Genomic DNA, 25,824 nt, shown 5'->3' with positions numbered 1-25,824 from the left:
TGTTGATAACTTAGGATCCGACCGGAACCCATGTTGTCGATAATTTTATTAGGGATAGTTAGAATTTTGGCTAAAGATTTATATTAATATTTATGAATGTCAGTTTTTTTAAAGGATGAATATCAGTTTTAGTTGATTAAATATACTGCCTTAAATATGTAAATCTAATACCATATTTATTACTTTAAAAAAACACCATATTTATTTTTTTTGGTAGGAAAAAACACCATATTTATTAATTGTTTTACATGTTAGGAAACTATTAGAAAAGTCAAATATGGAAAAAAAGACAAAGAAATTAAGAGCATGACTAATGAGTGTAATTTGGTTGTTACCAAACTCAAATTGGTAACAACCAATCATTAAAGCACATCTGATTTATTTCGGTTTGTTATTTTTTTTTGGTAACAACCAAAAAATCAATTAAAATTTGCACTTATCCACATAAAGAGAGGGAAATTGAACATCAGAAAGCCAACTTCAAGAAATTGAATACTACTCTGCACGTTTGATACTTGGTAAAGCAACAACTTTTGCTTTTGTTTTATCTATCAAATTACAATATCAACCCTCTTATTATTAATTAATATCTTTTTTTTATCCATAAAATTTTGAATTAACAATGACTCCTAATGAGTTGTAACTTTTTATTGTAATCTATCCTATGTGTGGCATCCCCAAGTTCTGATGATCTAAGGAGGAGAAGAAAAAAAAACGGTAAACATAAATTTATAAAGTATCATTTAAAAAAATTCTTTCAATTAAGTAATAAAATTTGACAAAGTTAAAATAAAAAACGGATTTTCGATAAAACTATTATAATAAATTAATAATGGTATAATATATTTTCAATCCTTTCAAGTTGTTTAAAAATTGCAATTGAACCATGAACTTCAAAATGTAACAACTAATCTCTTCAATTTGTTTATTTCGAATAAATAACCTATCAAATTGTTTATTTGGAACAAATAACCTATCAAGTTCTTTTTTTTACTACATCTAACTAATCTATTGAAACATTAATAAAACGGAAAAAAAACACTATATTTATTAATTGCCTCATATATTAGGAAACTATTAGGAAAGACAAATATGGAAAAAAGAGAAAGAAACTAAGGACTGATATTGTAACATTTTAGACGACTTAGACCATTAATTAGTAAAATATCACATGCATTAATTATAAAATTAAACATATAAGTGAATTTTCATGTAATTTCCTCATTTTGTTATCACGTTTTGGTTTTTCGCTCCCTTTTTCGTTCTAGATGGTTATTAGATACGGTCAATTCTACGTATTATACACAGTAATCAACCAGTAATATCATCGAGCTCACCATGCATCTGTTTGTACTCGATATTGTTCTTTTCTATTTCTCCGTAAACTACCCAACCCTAGATGTTTGATCAACCACTCCCTCCATTAACTTTGTTAGTTATTTGGTACTCTTCAATTACTCACTACACTATCTCCTAATTCCAATTTCTATGCCAACTTCTTTTTATTCTCGGACGTCCTAGCGTCGAGCAATTTTTTCTCCTTGATTGCTCAGAAAACAGCTGGAACGGGAATCAATCTGAAGCTTTTGAGTTTTGCTTCTACAAGGTTTGAGTTTTTATTTCTTTTCCTTTGTTTTCTTTAATTACGAATTCTATTTTAGTTTTCTTACTATTAATGTGTTGAATTTGTGGTATTTTCCCTTTTTAGGAGATGGTGTTTTGTAAAGCATGTGCAAGAGATGTTCCGGGAATTCGCGACGGTGATGGCCTCTTGTAAGTATATATTTTTTTGTCGAGTCATTAAACTGCATTGCTTGATTGTAGCTATGGAAATGCACCTCCTCTTTTTCTTGAACTCCCCTGGAACTTACGTATTGTTCATTGCAGATCCTGTGGCAGGTGCGGTAAAGTTCTGAAATTTGATAATTATTCAACTGAAGCCACATTTGTGAAAAATTCTTCGGGACAGGTACGCTATTCCTTTGCGCCATATGTTTATTGTTCAAGCTAATTCACAGTACTGTTTAGGTGGCTTTGACCATGGGCAGATAATCGCATTATCATGCTTGAGATAAAATAATTGCTATATATATATATATACTGCTTCTACTCTTTCTGAGCTTCTATGTTCTCTCATCTTGTTTGATTGAATAAATTTCATCTAAGCCCTTGTTTGAGAGGAGGTTAATGAGAGTAAATGAGAGTAATGGAAGGTTAAGTATTAAGTTAACCTTGTTTGGGAGTTATTTTTTGAGAGTAAATGGAGGTTAAATGTTTACATCCTCTAACCTCCAAACTCTAACCTCCAGTAATTTTGAGAGTTATTTTTTGAGAGTAAATGGAGGTTAATGAGGTTAATGGAGGTTAGAGGAAGTAAACATTTAACCCCATTAACCTCCATTTACTCTCAAAAAATAACTCCCAAACAAGGTTAACTTAATACTTAACCTTCCATTACTCCCATTTACTCTCATTAACCTCCTCCCAAACAAGGGCTTAGTGTTTAAGGAGCTGCTTGTTTTTTCAAAGCAAAAGCGAAACACGTCTAGTTACATATAGTACATAACTGTTATTTTTTTTTTCCATGGAGTGAAGAGTTTGGTTGATAATTTAACGTTAATTAGCTAGTATGTGGTAGATGAACCACAAACCAACTAGTGGAAGCAGCCAATAAATAAATAAATAAATTTGATTTAGTGCAAACTAATATGCTGCCTTAAGGGAAAATCCTTGTTCTGTAAAAAATCATTTCTGTTAGCAGGGATGGATCTAAGATTTTCAACTTGTGAGGGCAAATTATATATATAAAATAATAAATTTTCAACTTGACTCCTCTCTTGCATCAACATCTTTTAGCAATTGTTATTTTCGGGTGATTGTCCTTTTTTAATGAGAAATTTCTCCATAACTGAACATTATGTTTATCTCCACACTGCACCAGAGAGTAAAAAAAACTTAGTTCTATAACTAATTCTATAATTTAATATATATGCCAACATAAAAAAAAGAACAGTAAGAAAAGTTGGTGATAATTATTTTAGAATGAAATTAAATGCCTCAAAGCAATACCTTTCACCAATCAGTTAATGTGTAGGTGAGATAACTCATCACTCGAAAAGAGTATGGAAACTTCATAAGCTAAATAGCAAATGTCAGAACCTTCATCTTAATGTACGCAGGTGAACCAAAAACGAACTTATTATCAACTATCTGAAATTATTATCTAGAAATGTCATTAATATGCAGACCAATCTTTTTCATATATCATATATACTTCTATATAAACAATTTGAAATTACTTATACTAAGCAGAATTGTATTAATTATTGTCTGATTAGAACACTTGGTAAACTGTAATGATTTATTAGTTGTGAAAAAACACTATTCATTGCATATTTTGGTAACAAAGAAAACCTCACATAACCAACCATTGTCGTTGCATATTTTGGTGAAAAAAGGATATGTAGCAAAAGCAAGTGGAGATGGAATCTCCATATTACTATTAATATTCAACTGCTTTACGAAATTAATGTCAGTGAGTCTAGGACAATCAAGTTCATTATTGGCTTTTATCTTAGATGTTTTCTTATTTCTTCTTCTTTTTCCTTTTATTTCTGTTTTTTTTTTCCGATTAATATGTTCATACTTTTCAAAGAAATCTTATGTTCATACTTTCCAAAGAAATCTTCTAAATCCAGTTCATAATTGGCTTTTATCGTCAATTCCATATAATTTAAAAGCTGGATCATAACTTGCAGTAAAATAACACAAATGAAAGATAGCGACACCTTATGACCATAAGAGGAAAATTACAAAAGTAACAAGAAAACTAAAATTAAATACCTTAAGACCAGAAGAATAGCAAAACCTTAAGATCAGAGAAATAAAATTGAATACCAGAAGAGAAAAATTCTAGAGACGAACGACAAGAACGGGGTGATTTGAATTGCATCAGAGAGAGGGATTGAGCTTTGAGGGATTACTGCTGGGATTTGAGTCGCAGATTCTGTTTGAGTCAAGGTTATGTTTTATGTTAGTTGTTAAGTTAGGTTTTATTTTAACACTACTCACATGCTTCTAAAATAAAGGTGATCTCGTTTTAGTCTTGAAAGAAGAAAAAGGAGTTCAAATCGCAGATGCAGTTCACCTTCAACCTCTTGGCAGACTGTGCTTGACGGAAAGCTGCATAATTTGATTTTGGCCGGAATCAATGGGGCAAATATGTATGGGGGGTCCAAAAATTTCTAAAATTCAGTAGGGTCAAGTCTCCCATTGCCCTCATTGTAGATCCGTCCCTGTCTGTTAGGAAGTAACCAATTTCTCCTTTCCTAATATATTCAACTGAAAATGTTTTTTATTGATCGGTTTTTTATTCTTATATCGATATTCCTTCTCCAGACAGTCATGTCATCTCTGTCTATTTGCAGAGCCAGCTGTCAGGAAAATTAGTGAGGAGTGTTGGAAGTGAAGACTTTTCACGTCAAAGGTTATATGAAAAAGGTATTTGTTCCGTTCAATCTCTCGTTTCTATTATGGGAGTTAATATTAAGTCTCATTTAACTTTTGGGAGGAACATGTTATGGCCCAAACTTTGTGATCGAGTTATGGGTCGATTGGGGAGAGGTCTCAAATCTAAATTATGCCTATTCTTTTTTAGTTTTCTGCTTTTGGTACCTGTGATTGCTAATAGTTGAGGATAGTTATAGATAACCTCATAACTATGCACTTTTTTTGATGAAAAGGAACTTAACCCATCTCCTTTGAAACTTCATTAGATAAAAGAAACAAAATACAACTGCCTGCCTAAGAAACTGCCAAATAACTAATTGCATAAAACAATACACATTTAAAACAAACCATATGCCTCACACACAAAGAAGAGTTAAATAAATAATAGCCTTAGGTCTAGGAAGTTTTCAGTTTCTTGCCTCCATGAGTGAAAAGACTGTATAACCGGAGACAACTCAACCTTCTTTGCCCAGTCCTGGAAAAAAGTCACTCTCAAGAAAGGAAATTTTATAATGCAGTGTTATAGAAAGTCTTCCATCCGTAGCAAGATCTGCTCCTAGCAGCTCCTCCTTAGCAACTCGAGCATCTTTTTTCCAGCTTCTTGAAAAGGTTTGGGTTTTGGGTGTATACATTGCTCCCTCCTTGATTTTGAGCTTGCTCTCTAGAGGAAAAGAAGGGTACATCATATGAATGACATATACCTTCTCAATTGTCTAGAACACATTAACAGTCTGATGATCCATAATTGCGTGCGGCAAGGGACTGAGCGCACAATTGTTGGTGGAAGGAAGAGAAGGTGATGGAACAACAACTGCTTCACCATGATATTTCTTCAAATAAGAAATGTGAAAAACAGAATGAATGTGGGAATCAGATGGCAGATCCAATTTGTAAGAAACAGAGCCAATGCCTGCCAAAATGTTAAACGGCCCATAAAACTTAGTATGCCTTCCATCTGTAGCAAGATTTGCTCCTAGCAGCTCCTCCTTAGCAACTCGAGCGTCTTCTTTCCAGCCTCTTGAAGAGGTTTGGGTTTTGGGTGTATACATTACTCCCCTCCTCGATTTTGAGCTTGCTCTCTAGAGGAAAAGAAGGGTACTGCATATGAATGACATCTTCCCAAGAAGCATCAGCTAGACAAATACCTTCTCAATGGTCTAGAACACGATCAACACCATGGACAGTCTGATGATCCATAATTGCGTGTGGGAAGGGACTGAGCACACAATTGTTGGTGGAAGGAAGAGAAGGTGATGGAACAACAACTGCTTCACCATGATATTTCTTCAAATAAGAAGTGTGAAAAACAGAATGAATATGGGAATCAGATGGCAGATCCAATTTGTAAGAAACAGAGCCAATGCGTGTCAAAATGTTAAACGACCCATAAAAATTAGAACATATCCGATTAGCATGAGCGCGGAGAGAAAGCTGTCAATAAGGTTGAAGTTTAAGAAGAACCGAATTCACCAACCTTAAATTTCAAATCACAATGGCATCTATCATAAGCCGTCTTCATCCTTTATTGGGCAGAATGTAATCTGTCCCGGGAGATCAGATAAGATAGCACCTCTATCTTTAAGTGCAAAATCCATGGCTTCCAAACAAGATGAATTAGGATAATAAATAGCCAAGGAGGAGCCCTACCATACACAATCTCAAATGGGGTAGCATGAAGGGATGTATGGAAGTTAGTATTGCAACAGAATTCTGCCTATGAAAGCCAATTCAACCATTTGTTTGGCCTGTCACTTGTAAAACACCTTAGATACATTTTAATGGTGCGGTTCACCACTTCAGTTTGACCATCACTTTGAGGATGGTAGGCAGAGGAAAAATACAGTTTCACACCCTTTGTGATTTGAAAACTCAGTCCAAAAAGCGTATCTGACACAACAGTTTCAGGCATCCTGTGAAGCTTGAAAATATTGTCAAAGAAGACTTCAGCCACAGTGACCACAGTCTATAGGTGAGATAGGGAATAAATGGGCATATTTAGAAAGTCGATCAACCACCACAAGGAGAACAGATTTACCATGAGAAGGGAGCAAGCTGCCAGTGAATCCATTGAAATGTCTAATCAAATTGGATGAGGAATTTCAAGTGGTTGTGGGACTCCATTGGGATGAAGATGCTCAAGCTTATGACTTTGACAAATGTTGCAACGACGGACAAAAGCTTGAATATCAAAATTCATCCTCTTCCAATAAAAATCCACACTCTTTTCAAGATCTTTTGAGGGTCACAACCGCCTTGTAATTTGGAAAATTTGATCTGAGATATCGAGGACCCACTGTATTTTGGTCTGGAATTCTATCCTCCCTAGTTCCTGATCTCTTCTACCCTGATTGACACTGTGGTTGCCTTGGTCTCCAGGATCTGTGCATCCGGACCTCTCGCCCTATCCTCCCGATACATGGCCATGACAGCCTCCAATTGTTTCTGTAATCCGTGAAGGTCACCCATAACGTTTGGCTCTGACACCAATTTGTATTGTCCAAAATCCATGATCGAGTTATGAGTTGATTGGTGAAAAGACTCCAATCTAAATTGGGTCTATTCTTCTACAAATTTTCTGCTTTTGGTACTTACGATTGCTAATAGTTGAAGATCATTTGAGATAACCTCAGATTTCTGTATTTTTTTTTTATGAAAAGGAACTTAACCTCTACCCCTTGAAAGGTCATTAGATAAAAGAAACAAAATACAGTTGCCTGCCTGAGAAACTGCCATAATTTCCTAATTTTTATATCCATTGGGAAAAAATCCCGAAGAATATCCTAATTTTTATTTTAGATTGTTGGTTTTCAAGAATAACCATCAAGTTGCTGTCTTATTGACAGGAAAAGTTGCTTAAAGTGTTGCATTTTTTATTCATAGTTGATCACAGCATGGGAAACCATGAGTATGGAGGTTGTCTTTTTAATTTTCTTTTATGATGCAGCTTATGAGGACTTGGTAAATATAAAAAGTGGCTTGGGCATGGGGGAAAATCTCGCCATGGTCGACCAAGCTATGGTCTATTACAGAGTATATTCCTTGCACTTAAGTCTTGCAGTTAGATACTATGCTTAGATCAACTTGTTGAATTTTTTTTACCTGGTATATACAGATAGCAGTTGAGAAAAATTTCACTAGGGGGCGTAGGACGGAGCTAGTACAGGCTACTTGTCTTTATATTGCATGTCGGTAAGTATCAATTGGACATCATCACATTCTATTGTGGGATTCTGTCAGCTACATTTTGTATTTCAGTTGTTTCTGCAGGAAAATGCCTTTTTTTTTTATTATTATTATCAAATTAGCATCATTGTGTGGAGAATGTGAACTATTTTCCAGTAGCCCAATAAAGTTTTTCCGACAAATCTTAATTATACTTGCCACAGATGTCTGCTGTCAATTCCTATCTAAGTTTGGCTAATGAATATAAAGCTTTTGCCCGTTCATGGTGTTCGGCCTCAAAAGCCATGTTGTCCAAAGAATCACCTTGTTGAGGGTCAAAAGAGGTGCAATTGTCATTTACCTAATGGTTCTAGAATTTCAATCTGTTTCTTGGAAGTTGGAATTGACAATCCCATAATTTCTAGCTTTACAATATATTTTCTTTTGAAGCTAAAAGAGTTGTTTTGCCCTTAAGTTGATTATTTATGTTCTCTTCATGTGTACTTGTGCTTGAAATCATTTGTGTTGGTATGTTACAATGGTACACGTCTTTCTGTTTTCAGGGAGAATAGGAAACCATATCTTCTCATTGATTTTTCAAATTACTTGAGGATCAATATGTGAGTTGCTTGTATCTCTTAAACGCAGAATTTAGCCTATTTTGTGTGAGAGGATGGAAATAAAAAAATGCATCAGGACGTATGTATATGTCAAGATACATGGTGGATGCATTATGTATTTGAACATATGCAGGTCTTCTTATATTTTTCCTTTTCTGTCCTCCCTACTAAACGTAGAACAAGTGTTGATCTTGATTCTGCTCTTGCTTTTACATTATTGATGTCTTGCTGGACTCTTGAAAACTTTTGCAGTTATGTGCTTGGTGCCGTATTTTTACAGCTCTGCAAAGTTCTGAATCTTACGGAGCATCCCATTTGTCAAAAACTTCTTGATCCATCAATTTTTATCCATAAATATACAGCTAGTAAGTATTCCACTTGATGCTGTTTGGTGAGTTGAATTGGTATTAAAATTTGGATGGCACTAATTTTTATTCTTGCCACTATGATTATTTGTTGCGTTTAATGGAGTAGGTTCTGAGGTACAGAAGCAGTCATTCAGGGTTTTCTTCCTCTATATATAGTATTTTCTTTTCGACCAGATAATTAATTTTATTCAGAGTAGCAGGAAGAGAGTTATTTCATTGGGGATAGTATATTCTCCCAAGTTAAACAATAAGTTGAAGGGAAAGTTAACTGTGCAAAGCACATCTAATATGCTATTCATCTGCTGGTCAACTTTTTTTAAGCTCTGAAAAGTTCAAAGATGTTATCAAACCGAAAACAACTTCATTCCTGCTCTATTGCCAAAACAAACCTACTTTTTTTGTGATCTTAATTTTTGCATCTAGTTAAATATCCATTAAATCACTCTTAAAATTCCTATCTGGTTAAGTAAGATTTGATCACTGCAATATATAATCGCAGACTTGAGGCAATAGTTTGATTTTTTTGCACTCTTTTTTCTAATAGATATTTATGGAGGACTATTGCGTAGACAGACACTTTTACCTTTGATAAGCCTAATTAATGGTCTTGGCATTTTATTCCTTCCATATGAAAACTCTTACTTTTGTCAGCATATTTCATTGTCACTTATGTTCTCACATGCATGTGGCTGTCTCATTCTGATATGTAAATTATATTGTGAAATCTGGTTCATTTGTAACAAATTCTTGTGATGGTAAATTGTATGGATGATTTAGCTCTTGTATATATTAAAACCAAACAGAACTACTGAGATTTATACTTTGATTAGCACCTGCTAAGGGAAAAATTTGCTTTTGGACCTCCGAACACTGTAACATTTTAATTCTTTGTAGGTTTATCAGGAGGGAAGAATAAGGATATTTCCGATGCCGCACTAACCATTATAGCAAGCATGAATCGTGATTGGATGCAGGTGCTTTATTGTTATTATTATCACTTTAATATTGTTGCATTTAGATGATGTCTATTTCTGAACTTCCATTTTGTATAATATTTTCTGATGGTGATATAAAACTGCATCCAGACTGGAAGAAGGCCCAGTGGATTATGGGGTGCGGCATTGTATATATCTGCACTTTCACATGGACTCAATTGCTCTAAATCAGATATTGTAAGTTAGGCTTCCATGTTTGATAGCGTGTGATACTTAAGTCTATATATAGAATTAAATGCATGATCTGATTCTTTGGCCTGACAATGCGGTGGTACTCCTGTTAATCTGGTCCTTGTGAAGCATCAAACAATTAACTGCCTGCCTAACTGCTGCATGTAAATTGATACCGGTGGAAGTCAGACTGATTTGTGATTGGGCTGATATTATCTTATGTATAATTTACACTGTTTCATGCATTTCTGACTGTTTATTTGATTTGATGGGCCCAAAAAATTAAAGTTGTATTTGTTAGCCATGTAACACCAGTTATCTTGCTGGCAAGCTTATATATTTTTTTTTTATCATGAACTCTGTTAGAGGGGTCAGTCATTTTAGGATGACCTATCTTAGGTAAAGCATCAAAACTCAACCTTTATTAATTTTATGCATTTTTAGTCCATAATATGCTTTTGTCCATTCTTTGGGGGTAGATTTTACATCTGTAAATCAATATGTGAACTTTAATATAGGAGTCAGTTATTTTCTTTTTTCTTGCTGGAGCTCTTTTAAGACTATTTGAGTTCATTCATACCAAGCATTGATAAAATAATTTTTGTACAGTTAAAAATGGTGCATGTTTGTGAAGCAACATTATCAAAGCGTTTGGTTGAATTTGAGAATACAGAATCAGGGAGCTTAACGGTATGTTCCTTGAAGCTTGTTGGGCTTCTCCTTACGTGTGATTTTTTAGATCAGTCAATATTGTGAAATACATCTTAAATTAGTAGGTCTATAAGATTGTAATGCTTGCTTGATATGTCTGGTTGAGCACAAATGCTGAAACCTTTTACCTTCATAAAAAGCAGAACAAACCTCTTTTTCTCCCTTCTTCTCACATTAATCTCCAACATGCATGCAAAAACACGCTATTAAATTTATTGGCATGGCCCTTCTATGTTGATCTTTTAGCAGTTCAGTGGAGCTGTGTAATCATAGTATATCCAATGGTATTGTGATATGTTTCTATTAGGTTAGGTAGCATACATGGCTACATATTAAAAAGGATTCTAGAGTTGTTAACTGCATAAATCTTTGAATTCACTGGTTTGAACTTTTATTCTTCTGCTGACAAGTTTACTGGTTTTAACTTCTATTCTTCTGCTGACAAGTTTGCTTTTTTATTTTTTTTATCAAAGGAAATTTAAGATGACTTGTATCGTTTAGCATACATATATGTATACCCCAATTAAGGTTATTACATTGTCAATAGTCCCATTTCCCTTTGCTGCCTCATGGTTTATGGAGCCGCTTTGTGTCTTTGACTTCAAGTAGTCTTGTAGCACTGCTAATGAACATCAAGACCTAAAACAGATGGGTCATTAATACATTATTCCTTGTTGTTGGCTCAGTTATTTTGTCTTCTGATTTCAAAAATTAGCTTGGCCCCTGAGTTTCAGTTTACTATTATATTGTGCCTGTTAAGGACTCTAGTTAGTCCCATTAATTGTGTGAAAATGCAAACCTTTAGTCATTAGGTAGACTCTGAAAGAACAGGAGTTGGATTTGGCTACACAGCTTAAAGTTTGTATGTAGCCTTTAACATATTTTCTGAATATATTTCTTCATAGTTTATGGTTAGTTAACACTTGCTGACTTTGTTTTTGGAAGAAAATTCTATCTAGTACCCAATCATATGTCCAAATGGATGAGATAAAGTCAATTATAAAGAACCAATGATCTTTTGAAGTAGGTGTAAGGCCTCATGGAGTCCGTTTTTGAGGTAAAATCGTAGTGTGTTAGCTGATAGAAACAAGAAACAAGTAAAGAAATAGATTGAAACTACCAAACAGATATAGTAAAATTTGACTATTTGATTAAAGAAGTCAAAGAGCTATTACACCGCAAATGACAAAGATAAAATGATTGAGCCCCAACTCAATCCAACAGACAATATATTCTTCCCTTTCCACTCATTGAGCATAGCCTAAGCTAAACAAAGTAATTCTCCAATACCTTTTCCTTCTATCTCTACAGGCTACAACTATATCTGTGTGTGTGTACACACACACACACACACACACACACACAGACCAACTAAAGCCCTTTCTCTCCCGTAATTAACTCTCACAAGAACCCAAACCATGTGTCCCCAATTCCCAAATTATCCTTTCTTCCCATTGTAATAAATGTAAGCATGCTTGCCAACTATAGGCTGCTACAAGACAGCTATAGGGTGGCTAGTAGGGCTCTGTTTCCTTAAATTAAAGATTGATTTTAGGAATGTCTTGTATATATATGTGTATTCCTCTTAAGTTAAATATATGCATGTAGTCTTTCAGATTACATGGTATCCCATGTATTTTCTTTGTGTTTTACATGGTATCAGAGCCTGCCCTAGTGAGCAGTGTTTCATTTTTTTCCAGTGATTTTTCTCTAGTCTCTGTTTGATCTGCCCTAGGGAGCAGATTGGTTTTGGATATTTTCTGGTCACTGGTTTTTGTCTCACCACCAATGCAGAAAGGAAGTATAGGCTCCGGTAAGCCTGCTCATCAATTACGGGGACCAATGGAGCCAAATGATAGAAACATGAAACAAGTATAGAGAAATAGATTGAAACTACCAAATATATATAGTCAAATTGACTATTTTATTAAAGAACTCGAAGAGCTATTACACCACAAATTAAAGCAAATAAAAAAGATAAATTGATTGTGACTAAACTCAATCCCGCAGGAAGATTCTCTCTCTCTCTACAGCTGTATATGTACCAACTAAAGCCCTTCCTCTCCTGTAACTAACTCCCATAAAAACCCAAACCATGTGACCCCCAATTTTCTAAATTATCCTTTATTCCTGTTAGCATATTCTCTATCATTAGCCTTCATGTAGATTAGAGGTTAGCAAGAACTAATATCTTTCAAAGCCAAGCTTGGGGGTAGAAGATATATATATTTTTTTTAAAGTTGCATTTATTATTGAAATATTGGTTAGTAGTAGTACTATCCTGAGTGATCTGGTAGCCTTTAAATGACAATAGAAAGTGAACCAAACTGCTTTAGGCTGTGTTATCTTTTGATCTGATCTTGCTTTCTACAATATTTTGTGCTGTGAATATCAGAAGTTGTTTATTTTTTTCCTTGGAATTAGATTGAGGAACTGAATTTAAAGGCAGAGGAGCTTAAAGAAAGTTCAACGGATCGAGCAGATTATGTATCTAAAGCACCAAACTCAAGAGAGTTGCTTTGTCAGCACAAGGGTACTAGTAGAATCCCTCATGCCTATGGACTTTGTAAAGATTGTTATGCATATGTGAGCATTTTCGATATTGTTATATATCCTTTTTTCCTATCTAACTTGCGCTCAAGTTTTAACGTGGCAATTATTGTTTCTGCTTTGCTGCAGTTCATAGGATTTGAGGGGGGGTCAGATCCTCCGGCTTTCCAACGTGCTGAGAAGCAAAGAAAGGAAAGTTCATCTTTAGAGGATCCAAGTTTATCTCTCTCCTTGGTTGGTTTCATACTTTGTTAAGTATTCATGTTTTTCTATACTTAGCTAACTATTTTTCTTCCAACTCAAGTTTATAATTGCTACCTCCAGTGATCTGAAACTCTTGCCCGTCTCTTCTTGCTTATTTAGAATATGACTGTTGTCATTCAGAATTTGCTTTCTGAAAACATTTGCCTAAACAAAAGTACTCGAATAATGTGATTTCAATGAGGGTGTTAATAGAAGTTTTATTTCTCAGTGCTGAACTATCCCAACTAGTGATGTTAATAGGCATTTAGAATTTTCATGAGCTTCTGTTTTTTTCTTTTTTCTTTTTTTAGTTTGACTTCTGCAATGTTTGTTATGCACTTTAACATTCAAGCATATGAAGGTCCTTCTTGTTGAGTTGTAAACTTCGGGGTTTTAGTCTTTGAGGCCTTAGGCAGGCCCCTGATACAAATATGTTATACATGTTTCTAGTTTCTTTTTCCATAACCTGCTTTTAAAGAGTCTTCTCAAATGAATCTCTAGTATTAAGTATTTTGAAGTTCCAATCATCGTTAAGAGCCTATTGTGCTTTCCTTTGACATAACCTAAGGTAGCTTATACTAGGAACATATTGTGTTTCCACAACTTGTTGGGTAGGTGTTTGTCCATCCATTTTTCCTTTCAAAAATTCTTTATTTCTTTCTCATTTCTCAACTGCGCGCGGGTGCAAATCAAGATTATGAAAATCTTTTGCTATGAAAATGCTAATCAGCAAATGTTTAGTTTGTTTTTATATTTGTGAAGTTCGTTTAATATACTTACTTAATCTGCACTTTTATATCTGTATCAATTGATTAACACATAGTAGAAGTATTTCAGGTTTTCTGCTTCTAACTTATAGATCACACAATTTTAAAGTGAAAATAATTTTAGTGAGTTTTTTTATTTCCTAATATATATAATATATATATATTGTTGAATTTTTTTATCCATTGTGGAAGAGCAGGATGAGTGCAGAGATAAAAGAACACAATATACAGAGCCAGATAGTCTTGGTTAGTCTCTGTTTTGTCCCTTGTGAAGACGTTTGTGGCTGGAAATACAATGTTCAGATATTTTTATGCTTATCTCTCTAATGCTTTAGGGGAAGCCCCTCAGCAATTGCCTACCGATGATGGCGGTTATGCTAAATTGCATGGAGATGATAATATGGGTTCTAAAGATCTTGATGAATCAGACAACTTTTCTGATATTGATGACGCGGAGGTGAATTGCTAAATATTGTTTCAATTTGGTCTTATTTCTTGTCATTAATCTTTTGACTGTTCGTTTTTTTCATGACTTTCTTTGTTAAATGCAAATTACAAGTTTCTAGTCATGTATTGTTACAAAGATTGCTAAAGGCATTGATTTATTGTATTTACTAGCGAATTTTGTGGTCCTTTCTAGTCAATTGCTTGAAAAAGTTGTGTAATGCATTTATGTCAAACAATCTTAAGCACACGTACAGTTCATATCAAATTCTGCATGCAATCTTGCTGTTACCAAATACAATAGCTGTGAGAAGTCAGAAAGTATCGGGACACTTATGAATTTTGAAGTTTCTGCACATCAATCATGTGGCTCTTTTAGGAACTTGTTTCTTCATCTTTATTCCTAACCAGTTGGCTATGTATTTGTTTTTTGAGCATCCATACTCGGTTATATAGGTTGTAGATTCTGATGAAATATTGTAATTCGGAAAACCTCTTTGAACATTCAGTTTTATTTTGCCCAGCAAAACCTAATTTCTGCTATTGAGTTACAAAATGTTGAGAGCTTTTTTCAAGAAATTTAGGCCACCTTAGTGCTCTTACAAGAGAGTGTTTTCCTTCTCTCTCTCACTCCCAGGAAGATGGATGCATAGTAATTGAATAAAGACAATATTCACAATCGACTTATGTTTAGTTTTTGATAAAAAAGAATTGTCTTGGCTTTATTTTCAAACTAGCCTATTTTGATGCTACTGAAGCTGGTAGTCTTCTATTTGCACAATCGACTTCAAATGTCACATTAATTTGTTAATTGAAGCGTGTCTTGCATCATATTATGTGTTTACAGTATGTAGTCCTTAACAAATTGGGATGTGTTCTAGGTTGATGGTTATCTTCACAATGAGGAGGAGGCACAGTACAAAAAAATCATTTGGGAAGAAATGAATCGCGAGTATCTTGAGGTAGTCAAATCGATCAGCTTTCTCATTCAGCTCAAGTAGTCAAACTTTTCAATTTCACACTGTAGTTTCTTCTTGTCCTAAACTTTTGCCAGACATTTCACATATGCATGAATACCAACTTGTATTGGATTGCCTTCTACACAAGGTTGTAAAAAACGCTAGGCGTTAGTCGGACGAACAGGCCCTCGGGGATTAATCGGCAATTAGTCGAGGATTAATCGGATTTATATTTTTATAATTTTTAATAAATAAATTATTATATAAATACAATAAAATATGAATTATACTATGTAAAAATAATAATATAAAATATTTAAAATAGAAAAACATATTTATTTTAATATTTGTTACATTAATGTCCTTAAACAATAAAAAATATGCCAACAAAATAACATTAATATCCTTAAAAATAACATTTGATAGTTTTAGGTAGTTTTTTTAGTTAAAATTGAAAAAATTGACATAAAATTAAATGGCCAATTTTTAAAAAGCGACTGCCAGGGGCCGCCTGGAGCCGTCTAGACAGACAAAAATCGGTAAACCGACTTATGCCGACTTACTTGAGAAAATCGGGACGGTGTTCTAAAAATCCCCGCCTAGGTGGCCACCAGCCGATTTTTAAAACACTGCTTCTACACACGTTCTCCATTTTGTTATCCTGTCTTTTAGAAACACATTTGTGGGGTTGAATCATATTCACTTTTTATATTGTCTCTGAAAACAATGATACAAAATCGTTTGTCTTGTTAAATTTTGGGTTTCCTCATTATCTGACTTAGAGAATGTATGGTTATCCTGATTGTTTTGTTATTGTTTGCTTGTTGTGATATCATTGTTTCCATCAATAAATTTATCTTCTAACTAATCTGCTGCTCTGCTATATGGTGACTGTTTGCAGGAACAGGCAGCTAAAGAAGCTTTTGAGGCAGCTAAATTAGCAGCTTGGGAGGCAGATTTCAAGGGTCGCCCAGAGGACATGCAGAATGCAAAAGAGCTTAAAGCAGCTTTAGCAAAAGCTTTTGCAAAAGAAAAAAAGGTAAACAAGTAGTCCTTTAACATAGGAATTTCTACTTATTCACTTGTTTTGGTTGGGCCTGTGATGCATAGAAAAATTTCTGGCATATATGAAATGTTGACAAAACTGCAAAACCCTGTTTTCCCTTGTTGAATATGTGTGTTCATTTTGTTAATGAATTGTAGATGATTTTGAGCTGTTCCAGTTTGATGTTTTCTTTCCATAGCTATGGAAGTACTATATGTGTTTTAGAAAGTCTGACCATGTTTTTACATACTAATAGGCTTACCAAGTATTCTATTTGAGTGATATTCTTATCATCGGAAACCTGCAATTTCTTGTAAATTACATAATGACCATCTCTTGAAAGTATCATCTTTTTGTCCAGATAAGGTAAGTGCTGAAGGAATTTTAATTGATTATTCTAAGTTACGGAAGAGACTCATTCAATTTCTTTTCTGGCTGATAATGGTTTCTGGGAAGTTATTTTATATGATTTTAGTGAAATATATTTAGTGGCAAGTTTTTCCTTTGTACATGAGCAAAATATTTAGTGAAATAAAAAAATAAACAAAAGAAGAAAATTGACATTGTAGGAGGACAAGGCTTTGGTCTAATAAAATATAGCAAAAGAATACTTGATAGCACTCAGAAAGATATTGTTCCAGCTTAAAATAAGCTAAAGAATATTCTTTGAAAACTAGATGCAGAATATACAGAAGACAAAACATCCATTTTTTGAACATTGTGACAAGTGATAGGCATTTGCTTACTTTTTTTAACTTTCTTGCATACTTATACTGCTAAGTCTCTTATAATTCGTCCCTGAAAAATAAGTTTTCTCCAAGCTGTTTAATGGAGTTAAATGCACCGTTGGTCACTGAACTTATATGGTTGTCTCAAAATGGTCACTCAACTTCAATTTGTCTCAATAAAATCACTCAACTTTTAGTTTTGTCTCAATTAGGTCACTCCCCCGATTTCAGTGCTTAAAAGGCATCGAAATAATCACACAGTCGACACGTCAACATGAGTCAACTTGGATTTCAAACTGAAACGAACCGTGACAACCACGTGTCGGTTATTTTTTATGAAAAAAAATAAGTTTTGTTTTTTTCATAAAAATAACAGACAATTGATAGTCAGGTGGCGCATAAGTGGATGTCATATGTCGGTCAGAGATCTTAGTTGACTCATGCTGACATGTCACCTATGTCATTGTCCCGATGTTTTTTAATCACTGAAATTGCTAGTGACCTAATTGAGATAAAACTCAAAGTTGAGTGATTTTATTTAGACAAACTGAAGTTGAGTGACCATTTTAAGACAACCATGTAAGTTCAGTGACCAATGACCCATTTAACCCCTGTTTAATGGGCAGATATTCCTTTTGTGATGAACACAGTATTCATAGAATATCACTGAAATTCCGTTTCCCCTATGCTTCTGTAACAGAACAATGCTATGTGTTGGTAGGGATGTGAAATAGGAGTGTCAGAACTCTGAATCTCTCCCACTATTAATAATTGTATACATTGACACATTTTTGGTCTCTCAGAACCTATTCTTATGTTTATTTGTTGATATATGCTTGGAACATCATATGTATAACTTCAATTTGAAAATCCTATGAATTTGTAATGGCTTTTCACCATCACTGTAGATTTTATTTGTTTTTGGGTCTGAATAGAGAACTTTGCTGTGCACAAATATATCTACTTTTGATGTACAGTGATTCATTGTCTATAGTCTTTTTGATTGTGTTGCTTTATGGTTTGGCTCAATTTTTTAATTTGAAAAACTCTGGGTGAAACATAATTTACAGGAAAAGCAGCAGAAACGAGCTGCAGAAGCAAAAAACGCGGTTCCTCCACAGTCTGCTTCAGAAGCTGCCCGCCAAATGTTGACGAAGAAGGTATTTGCATGGATTTTATATATAAGTTTGCTTTGGGTCATATCATTGGCTTGCAATGTGGAATTGAAATTTCCAGAGTAGAAAAGCTTGGTGAGAAAATTTAAGGGAAAATCACAAAAATAAACTTTGTGGTTGGGTCGATTTGCAAAGACAATCATTGTGGTTTAAAAGGGGTCTCTACTTTGTGAATTTTGCGGTTAAAAGATATGTGAGTCAATTTTTCGGCCAAACAATACCTCTGTGCTCCACATCGCTCATTTTGGGGTAAACAGTCACGGCAACAATTTTTGAAGGAATTAGTGAGACCGTTTGCAAACTTTTAAACCACGTGGATTGTCTTTGCAAATTGGTTTATTTTTGAAGGTTTATTTTTGTATTTCTCCCAAAATTTAATATGATCAGGATTTTGGCAATTCTAATTAAATAGAATTTTAGAATAGGAAGAAAAAGAATGAGAAAGTGAAGAATTTAGAAGAAAGAAAGAGATTTTATTAATCAATTGCATAATCAATCACTACAACGACAGCTGGCCTATCATCCTAATAAGTCTAACGTGTCTCCTATAAGAATAGGAAATACAACAATTCACTAAAAGGGCGGCCCGGTGCACTACGCGTCCCCACTGAGCGAGGGTCCGGGGAGGGGTTCCACCACAAGGGTGTACTGGGAGCAAGCCTTTCCCTACCAATTTATTTGGCAAGAGGCCGCTCCTAAGACTCGAACCCGTGACCTCTTGGTCACACGACAACAACGTTTACCGTTGCGCCAAGGCAAATACAACAATTCACTAAATAGGAAAAAACAACAGTAATAAACAGAATGACAGGTAAGGATGGTAAAGAGCTATTTTAATCCTTCTTTTGCACATATGTGACAATACTTCCCCTTTAGAGCATTCTTGTCCCCAAGAATGTTGAACGTGAGAGGGCTCTGACGGAAACAAACCATCCTTAGTGAGCCATACTTGTGAGCATCAACACTCCATAGGAATTTCATTCTTTCTAATGCGTATGGTTGGTAAGCTACCACATCTGTTTGCTTAACACCAACTATCTGATAAAATATCAGATAAGCAAAACTTTGCATCAAGTAGCACAAGTGGATAGAATGTGAGTGTTTCTATGTTAGCAATATGAAGATACTTCATGTTTTCAATAGCTTCCTTTTTAATGTTAGCAGAAGGCTTAGCAACCATTGAAATACCACCATTAGGCTTGAGCACATTCCCAAATGTAGCTTCATTACTCCCCATCATTTTCAGCAAAACAACTTGTGTCAGGCTATCACCAATATTTGCATTTTCATAGGATGAATAGCTCATTCCAAACCCGCGAACACTTCTCTTTTTCCCATCATTGCAGTCTACATCATCTCGAACCCATGTAAAGGCTAGCACCCATGTAAAGGCTAGCAGAAACTCAACATTTCTCTTGCTGCATCTGCTGGAAAATCTGGTAGAACTCGAATGGCTTAACTCATAGCCTTCCTTTCTCAGCTTATCAAAGGGAAGACTCAATAACTCTTACATAGCTGCCCCTTTCCCTCGGTCGTCTAGAAAAACCTAAACTCCAAGAACCATTAAATCAACACGTGCAGTAATAGCAAGTGCAATCCTAGAGGATCCCCCAATTTCATGCCCACTATCGTCATTAACCTCAACTTGTCCTCCATTGAACCACTGATTATCCCCTCCAACAGCAACGTTGCATGATATCTCAACAAAAGTTTGAATCCAACATCAATTATGTGCATACGACTTGCCGTTTTCGACGATGCATCTACAATGTGATTCATCATTTGAAATACCTCGCTCATCTTGGGGTGAGTTTTGAGATTCCTGACCAGACATCAATCAGCAATAATAGCAAGCTAATTTAACAAAATTTGTATGCTCCATCATGCCCAAAACATCCACTTCTGTATGTCCCAGTATCCCTCTTTTACCAAGAGGTTTGATAGCAACTTCAAGCCTTTTATTTAGGTTCTTTGTGCTCTTCATAGACTTTTTATAGACACACACAAAACCACCATCTCCCCCTGGCTTAAGCTTAGAAAATATGAACACTTTGAAACTACTAGGAGGTCTTTGAGACATACTTGCGCACGAGGGCCTTCCCACCCATTCTAAGCTACCATTTGAGATATTTCGAGAATTCAACTCATAAAATGTATACTTATCCTCTGCTCACCCTTCTTTTCTTTAATGTAAAATGAGGAACGCTTCATAACCTATGAAGAATTCACATACACCAATGCCCTCACTTCAATACCCAACATATCAACATCATGTGGGATTTCTTCATATGTAACACCTTTTGTTGACACTTTCATGCCACATACAACAAATGATAAATATGTAGGATTATACATCACTATTTTGTCAAAAGTTTTCATCATGTTAAGGGGTGATTGGAGATCTAAAAGTCGGGTTAGGTTTCAGATTGTTTCGGGTGTTTAGGATCCAAAGTGTAGTGGTTATTAGGGATTTTAATGGTGGTTTAGGTTGCAATTCTTCCCTATAATCTTTGTCTTGCCCAAGGGTTGCTTGCAATGATCTGGGGTAATAGGATCTCTTAACCGATTGAGATTCAGTATTTAAAGGAATGATGGGACATGGTTGAGAGTAGACTCGATAATGAAGGGGCTTACCTTTTCCATTTGAAGTTGTAGAGCTTCAAACAGACCCTCCTTGACAATTTCAGTGACCTGCTTCCTTAGAGAAGGTGTCAGGATTAGGGATTTCTGACAGTAAGATTAGGGTAGAAAAGATCTTAGGAGAAGAGAAGAATAGAGAAAGAAGAGAGAAGGTTAGAGAGAGATCGAGATAAAGAGAGAATAGAGAGAGAATTCAGAAGAAAGAAAAAAAGATTTCATTAATCAATTGCATAATGAATTAGTACAGACTCATTCTCTTAAATAGGAAAAAAGGAAAAGGAAAGTATAGCTAGCCTCCTAAATTCATTTCCCTGATAATTCTAACTTACCTTAAATCACCCTATTCATTCTAACTTACCTTAAATAAGAATAGGAAATATAACCTACCTTAAATAAGAATAGGAAATATAGCAATTCACTAAAAAGGGGCGGCCCGGTCGCACTACGCGTCCCCGCTGAGCGAGGGTCCGGGGAGGGGTCCCACCACAAGGGTGTACTGGGGGCAAGCCTGGGCAAGCCTTCCCCTGCCAATTTATTTGGCAAGAGACCGCTCCTAAGACTCGAACCCGTGACCTCCTGGTCACACGACAACAACGTTTACCGTTGCGCCAAGCAATTCACTAAATAGGAAAAAACAACTAAAGATGGTAAAAAAGCTATTCTAATTCTTTTTCTTTCGCACATATGTGACAGAAGGCTGCCCTAGCATATCTTCAGTTTTCCTTGCAAATAGAGACCTTCCAATTCTATTTTCTTTTGTGGCATTTCATCAAACAGTTGGAGGGTGGTTTGCAAGGTTTCCTCTTCTTTGTTCTCAGGCATTACATCAAACAGCTGGTAGGCAATAGAAAGAGGGATTTGAAACTCCTTGAGTTTCTAGAATCAATTGAGACAAATTTGAGAAGGATTTGCGGATTTTTTCAAGAGTCTTCTTGCTTCTTGCGAAGCAGTTCCCATTGCTGATCAAAGTTCTATTGCTGCTCTCAGAACTAGAGGTGGCAAAATGACACACGACCCGATTACACGACACGAACACGACACGGATTTTTAGTGTTAGTGTTGAGCTTAATAGGTAATGGGTCATTTTTGGGTTGACACGAAACTGACACGCTAATTTTTAGGTTGGGTTAGTGTTGATATGTGAACCCGAAAACGACACGAAATGACACGGATATTGAAAATTATTGTTATATTCTCTCATGTTTTTTTTATGTCACTTTATTAATAAAGATAATAAAATTATAATTATTAATTGCAAATATTGATTTGAATTTCCTAAATTGTTATAAACACATTACATAACCCTCTAACATGATATTATCGAACTTTTCGATAATTATTGTTAGCATACTAATCTAAAAATGATATAAAATGTTTAAAAACAGTACCAAATCTTCTTATATTTTTAAGAGTTATTATTAATATATACGCATAACAAAATTACATGTAACCCGAAAACACGATACGAAATCGACACTAACCCGAATAGGTTAACACGACTTTGACACGAAAGTTTTTGGGTTGGGTTTGGGTTTACTCTTTTTGACACGAACCCGAAATGACACGACACGAACACGACTCGAACACGATAATTGCCAGGTCTACTCAGAACAGTTCCATTCGCTGGTTAAATTCTTCCATGGTCAGAGGAAGGAAATCTAGAATTTTAGAATAGGAAGAAAAAGAATGAGAGTAGAGAGAAGAAGTTAGAAGAAAGAAAGAAAGAAAGATTTCATTATCAATTGCACAATCAATTAGTACTGGCCGATTCTCATAAATAGGAAAAGGCACAAGGAAAGTACAGCTGGCCTAACAAATTCGTCGCACTAATAATTCTAACCTATCTTAAATAAGAATAGGAAATACAACCTGCCTTAAATCACCCTAATAATTCTAACCTACCTTAAATAAGAATAGGAAATACAACAATTCACTAAATAGGAAAAAACAACAGTAATTACTAATGCAGAAACAGAATGACAGTTAAGGATGGCAAAGAGCTATTTTAATCCTTCTTTTGCACATATGTGACAAATACCAAATGCAAGTGCAAAATTATTGCAATCTGTATTTGCATCAGTACATCTTTTATCCCTTAAGTAGAGTTGTTTTTTTTTTTTTTTTATGGTATAGCAACCTCTCTTGCATAATATAATTGGACTGTGAAAAACAAATTAGAGATTCATTTGAGATGATGATATCATACAATTGCATTTCTGGCTCAACACTTCTCATCATATGATTTGAATACAATTAATGTGCTGTACATGAGATTTTTATGTTGGTTTAGGAGAAAAATATCTTTTCTCAATGAATTGTAATGTCAAGAAAAATTATATTACAAAAGAAGGAACAGGAATTGATGTATAAAACTTTCAGCAATTGTGAAAAAAATGAGGAGAAATTCTTATAGATGATTTAATATGCACCGGAAATATAAGAAATAAATAATTAGCTGCTAATCATTCTTAAGGGAAGAACGTATTTGTAGAATATTGTTGATTTCATGGTGTACATAATGTATTTCTATATGCACACACAAATTCCGACGCATTTGTGTATATATGTAAATGTGATGTACTCATTTTGTTATAAGTTCCATTATATTCCCATGTGAAACTTTTTATGAATTGGCAATTTCTGAGTAGCACAATATGGTCTGTTCTGCAGCGACTCAGCTCAAAGATCAACTATGATGTATTGGAGAAACTCTTTGAGGAACCTGTATGTTTCATCATACTTACTTCTTTCTTCTTATGTGTATTGTTTAAGAAGTCTTCAATTGACATTTAATTGCTAAAATTAAGTTGTTGCACTTTCAAAAAGTTCCGTTATGTGTTATCAATTCATTTCAAAGGAATAGTGAGGGTGGCAATTTCTGACACGAAAACACGAAAACAGAGCCAACCCGACCGACACGACACGATTGACACGAAAGTCATTTTTCTAACATTTATAACATATAAAACCATATGGAACATAAATATGAGATAACACGATTTTGACACGAAACACGACAATTGCCAGGTCTTATCTACACGTTCATTGTATCATCATGTGTGGTGAACTGATTATTTGAGGATCATTTGCTGACTAAATCCATTGTCAAGCTACTTTTTGCTGTTGTGTAACTGGAGAAGAAAACTATTTATCACACAGCTAGAAGGAACATTATCCTATTCAAACTGCAGTTTTAACTTAAGTAGACTGTTTTGTGGAAAAGAATATATTTTTTTTGGTAACTGTGGAAAAGAATATATAAAAACATGTGAAAGAGATATAGAAGCAGGCTAAATTACACTCTCTTTGTGGAGTTCAGTCAATGGTTTGTATATATGGACATGAACAAACTAAAGTTAGGGTAGCTTTTCAAATGCCCTACAGGTTCACTGGTATTGGCTGTGGCTTTGTAGTGAGTTGTTTGGCACATTTTGTATAACAAGGAAAACTAACTTTGTAATTTTAATGCCCTCTTGAAGCATAATAGAGATGTCTTGCACCACTTACTTATTATTTCAGAATAAACATCTAGTAAATCTTAGAAAACAAGAAACTGCTGTATTTTGTTGCATTATTTTGGATGTAGATGCATATGATGTGAAATTCATTCTGTTTTCCTCTACAGGGCTTGAATGATCCCAAGAAACAGCGAACTGAATCCCACTCTGACAATGATGACAGCACTCATACAAACAACAAAAATGATGATACGGAGCCAGCAAATGAGAATGAAAATGGAAATGAGGATGATGCTGAAGCATATGACTATAAAAATGATACTTATGATGAAAATGTGGAAGAAGGATATGGTTATGATTATGACGGTGACAAAGCTTACGAAGACTATGATCCTTATTAGGCATGATAGATGGATAATCATATCATGGCGTATGATATTCCTTCAAATCTTATCCATAAAAGAACTGGAGACAAGATGTTTACAAATCAAAATCAACTAGTTGATCTGTTAATGCTCATGATCATGGTATGGTGCTGCAGTCCTGCCATGTTTTCCTTGAGGTATTAACACATTCATTCTCCAGCTATTGCATATATGAATTCTACAGTTTTGAATTAATCAGCAATTTACATTTAGTATACATGAGAAACCATAGTAGATATTCAGAAAGAAGAAAGAAGTCCCGAGATTCTGCCCCCCCTGCGAAGATGTAATTATTGAGATCCACGGCAAATTCTCACCAAAAATTTCTAGAGTTGTATTGTAGTAAAACATTATTCTTAGAAATACATTTTTAATGATTTTATTGTGTGATAAATGTACGCCTGAATGTTGTAAATTTTTCACCTATTGAATTTCTGGAGATGTCTTTTAAAATAAACAGCGATTTGTTTGTTTGTGTTATATAGTTTTCTATATTGAAAATCATTTATCCTCAAAATTAATGTTAGAAATATCGAATTCCGCATTATGTTGACAAATGAGAAGAAAGCACGTAATTGGAAACTTTGGGAAGTAGTGCGAGTGTTTTGGTGAAATAGGGAAAGGGTACTGTTTGAGATTGTCCAGATGCCAGCAGCAGAACAAAAGTAATGTGATTAATTTGTCAAGGTTATTTAGTAAAAATCAATTTTTATGTATCAATTTAGCTCTTAAATTGTAGAATTTTTACAAATTAATTCAAATAAAATAAGAGAAATTACAAAACTAGACTCTTAGTGAAATTCATTTACATATTTAGGCATATTTCATCACATGCTATCTGATAACATTGGGAT

At 34.6% G+C, this 25,824-nt stretch overlaps 1 protein-coding gene across 4 annotated transcripts; it reads left to right on the top strand.

Annotated features, from left to right (window-relative positions):
- The first annotated feature begins 1,288 nt into the window (after positions 1-1,288).
- Positions 1,289-25,450, top strand: LOC136205721 (transcription factor IIIB 60 kDa subunit-like). 4 transcript variants are annotated; one of them, XM_065996449.1, is made up of 20 exons: positions 1,292-1,606; positions 1,709-1,773; positions 1,888-1,969; positions 4,428-4,500; positions 7,454-7,539; positions 7,622-7,698; positions 8,235-8,291; positions 8,544-8,656; positions 9,554-9,633; positions 9,745-9,831; positions 10,435-10,515; positions 12,961-13,122; positions 13,216-13,320; positions 14,294-14,342; positions 14,432-14,553; positions 15,422-15,502; positions 16,401-16,538; positions 18,343-18,432; positions 23,758-23,811; positions 24,713-25,450. In XM_065996449.1, the coding sequence occupies exons 2-20, from the start codon at positions 1,712-1,714 to the stop codon at positions 24,944-24,946; spliced, it is 1,833 nt and encodes a 610-aa protein (XP_065852521.1). In that variant the 5' UTR covers positions 1,292-1,606; positions 1,709-1,711; the 3' UTR covers positions 24,947-25,450. The 4 variants fall into 4 exon arrangements, with proteins under 4 accessions (XP_065852522.1, XP_065852521.1, XP_065852523.1 ...); XM_065996450.1 differs by lacking the exon at positions 23,758-23,811 and having other exon boundaries at positions 1,289-1,606; XM_065996451.1 differs by lacking the exons at positions 1,292-1,606; positions 1,709-1,773; positions 1,888-1,969 and adding an exon at positions 4,112-4,309.
- The last annotated feature ends 374 nt before the right edge of the window (positions 25,451-25,824 follow it).

The sequence above is a fragment of the Euphorbia lathyris genome, chromosome 9 (assembly GCF_963576675.1).
Source record: "Euphorbia lathyris chromosome 9, ddEupLath1.1, whole genome shotgun sequence".
Lineage (NCBI taxonomy): Eukaryota > Viridiplantae > Streptophyta > Magnoliopsida > Malpighiales > Euphorbiaceae > Euphorbia > Euphorbia lathyris.
The sequence above is the reverse complement of the archived record's forward strand: the minus strand, read 5'-3'. Positions and strand labels throughout refer to the sequence as shown.

Coding starts and splice junctions, on each gene's coding strand:
- LOC136205721 (XM_065996449.1), top strand. CDS start 1,712: ATGGTGTTTTGTAAAGCATGTGCAAGAGATGTTCCGGGAATTCGCGAC. Junction 1,970..4,427: donor TGAAAAATTCTTCGGGACAG/GTACGCTATTCC, acceptor GTCTATTTGCAG/AGCCAGCTGTCAGGAAAATT. Junction 15,503..16,400: donor TGAATCGCGAGTATCTTGAG/GTAGTCAAATCG, acceptor GACTGTTTGCAG/GAACAGGCAGCTAAAGAAGC.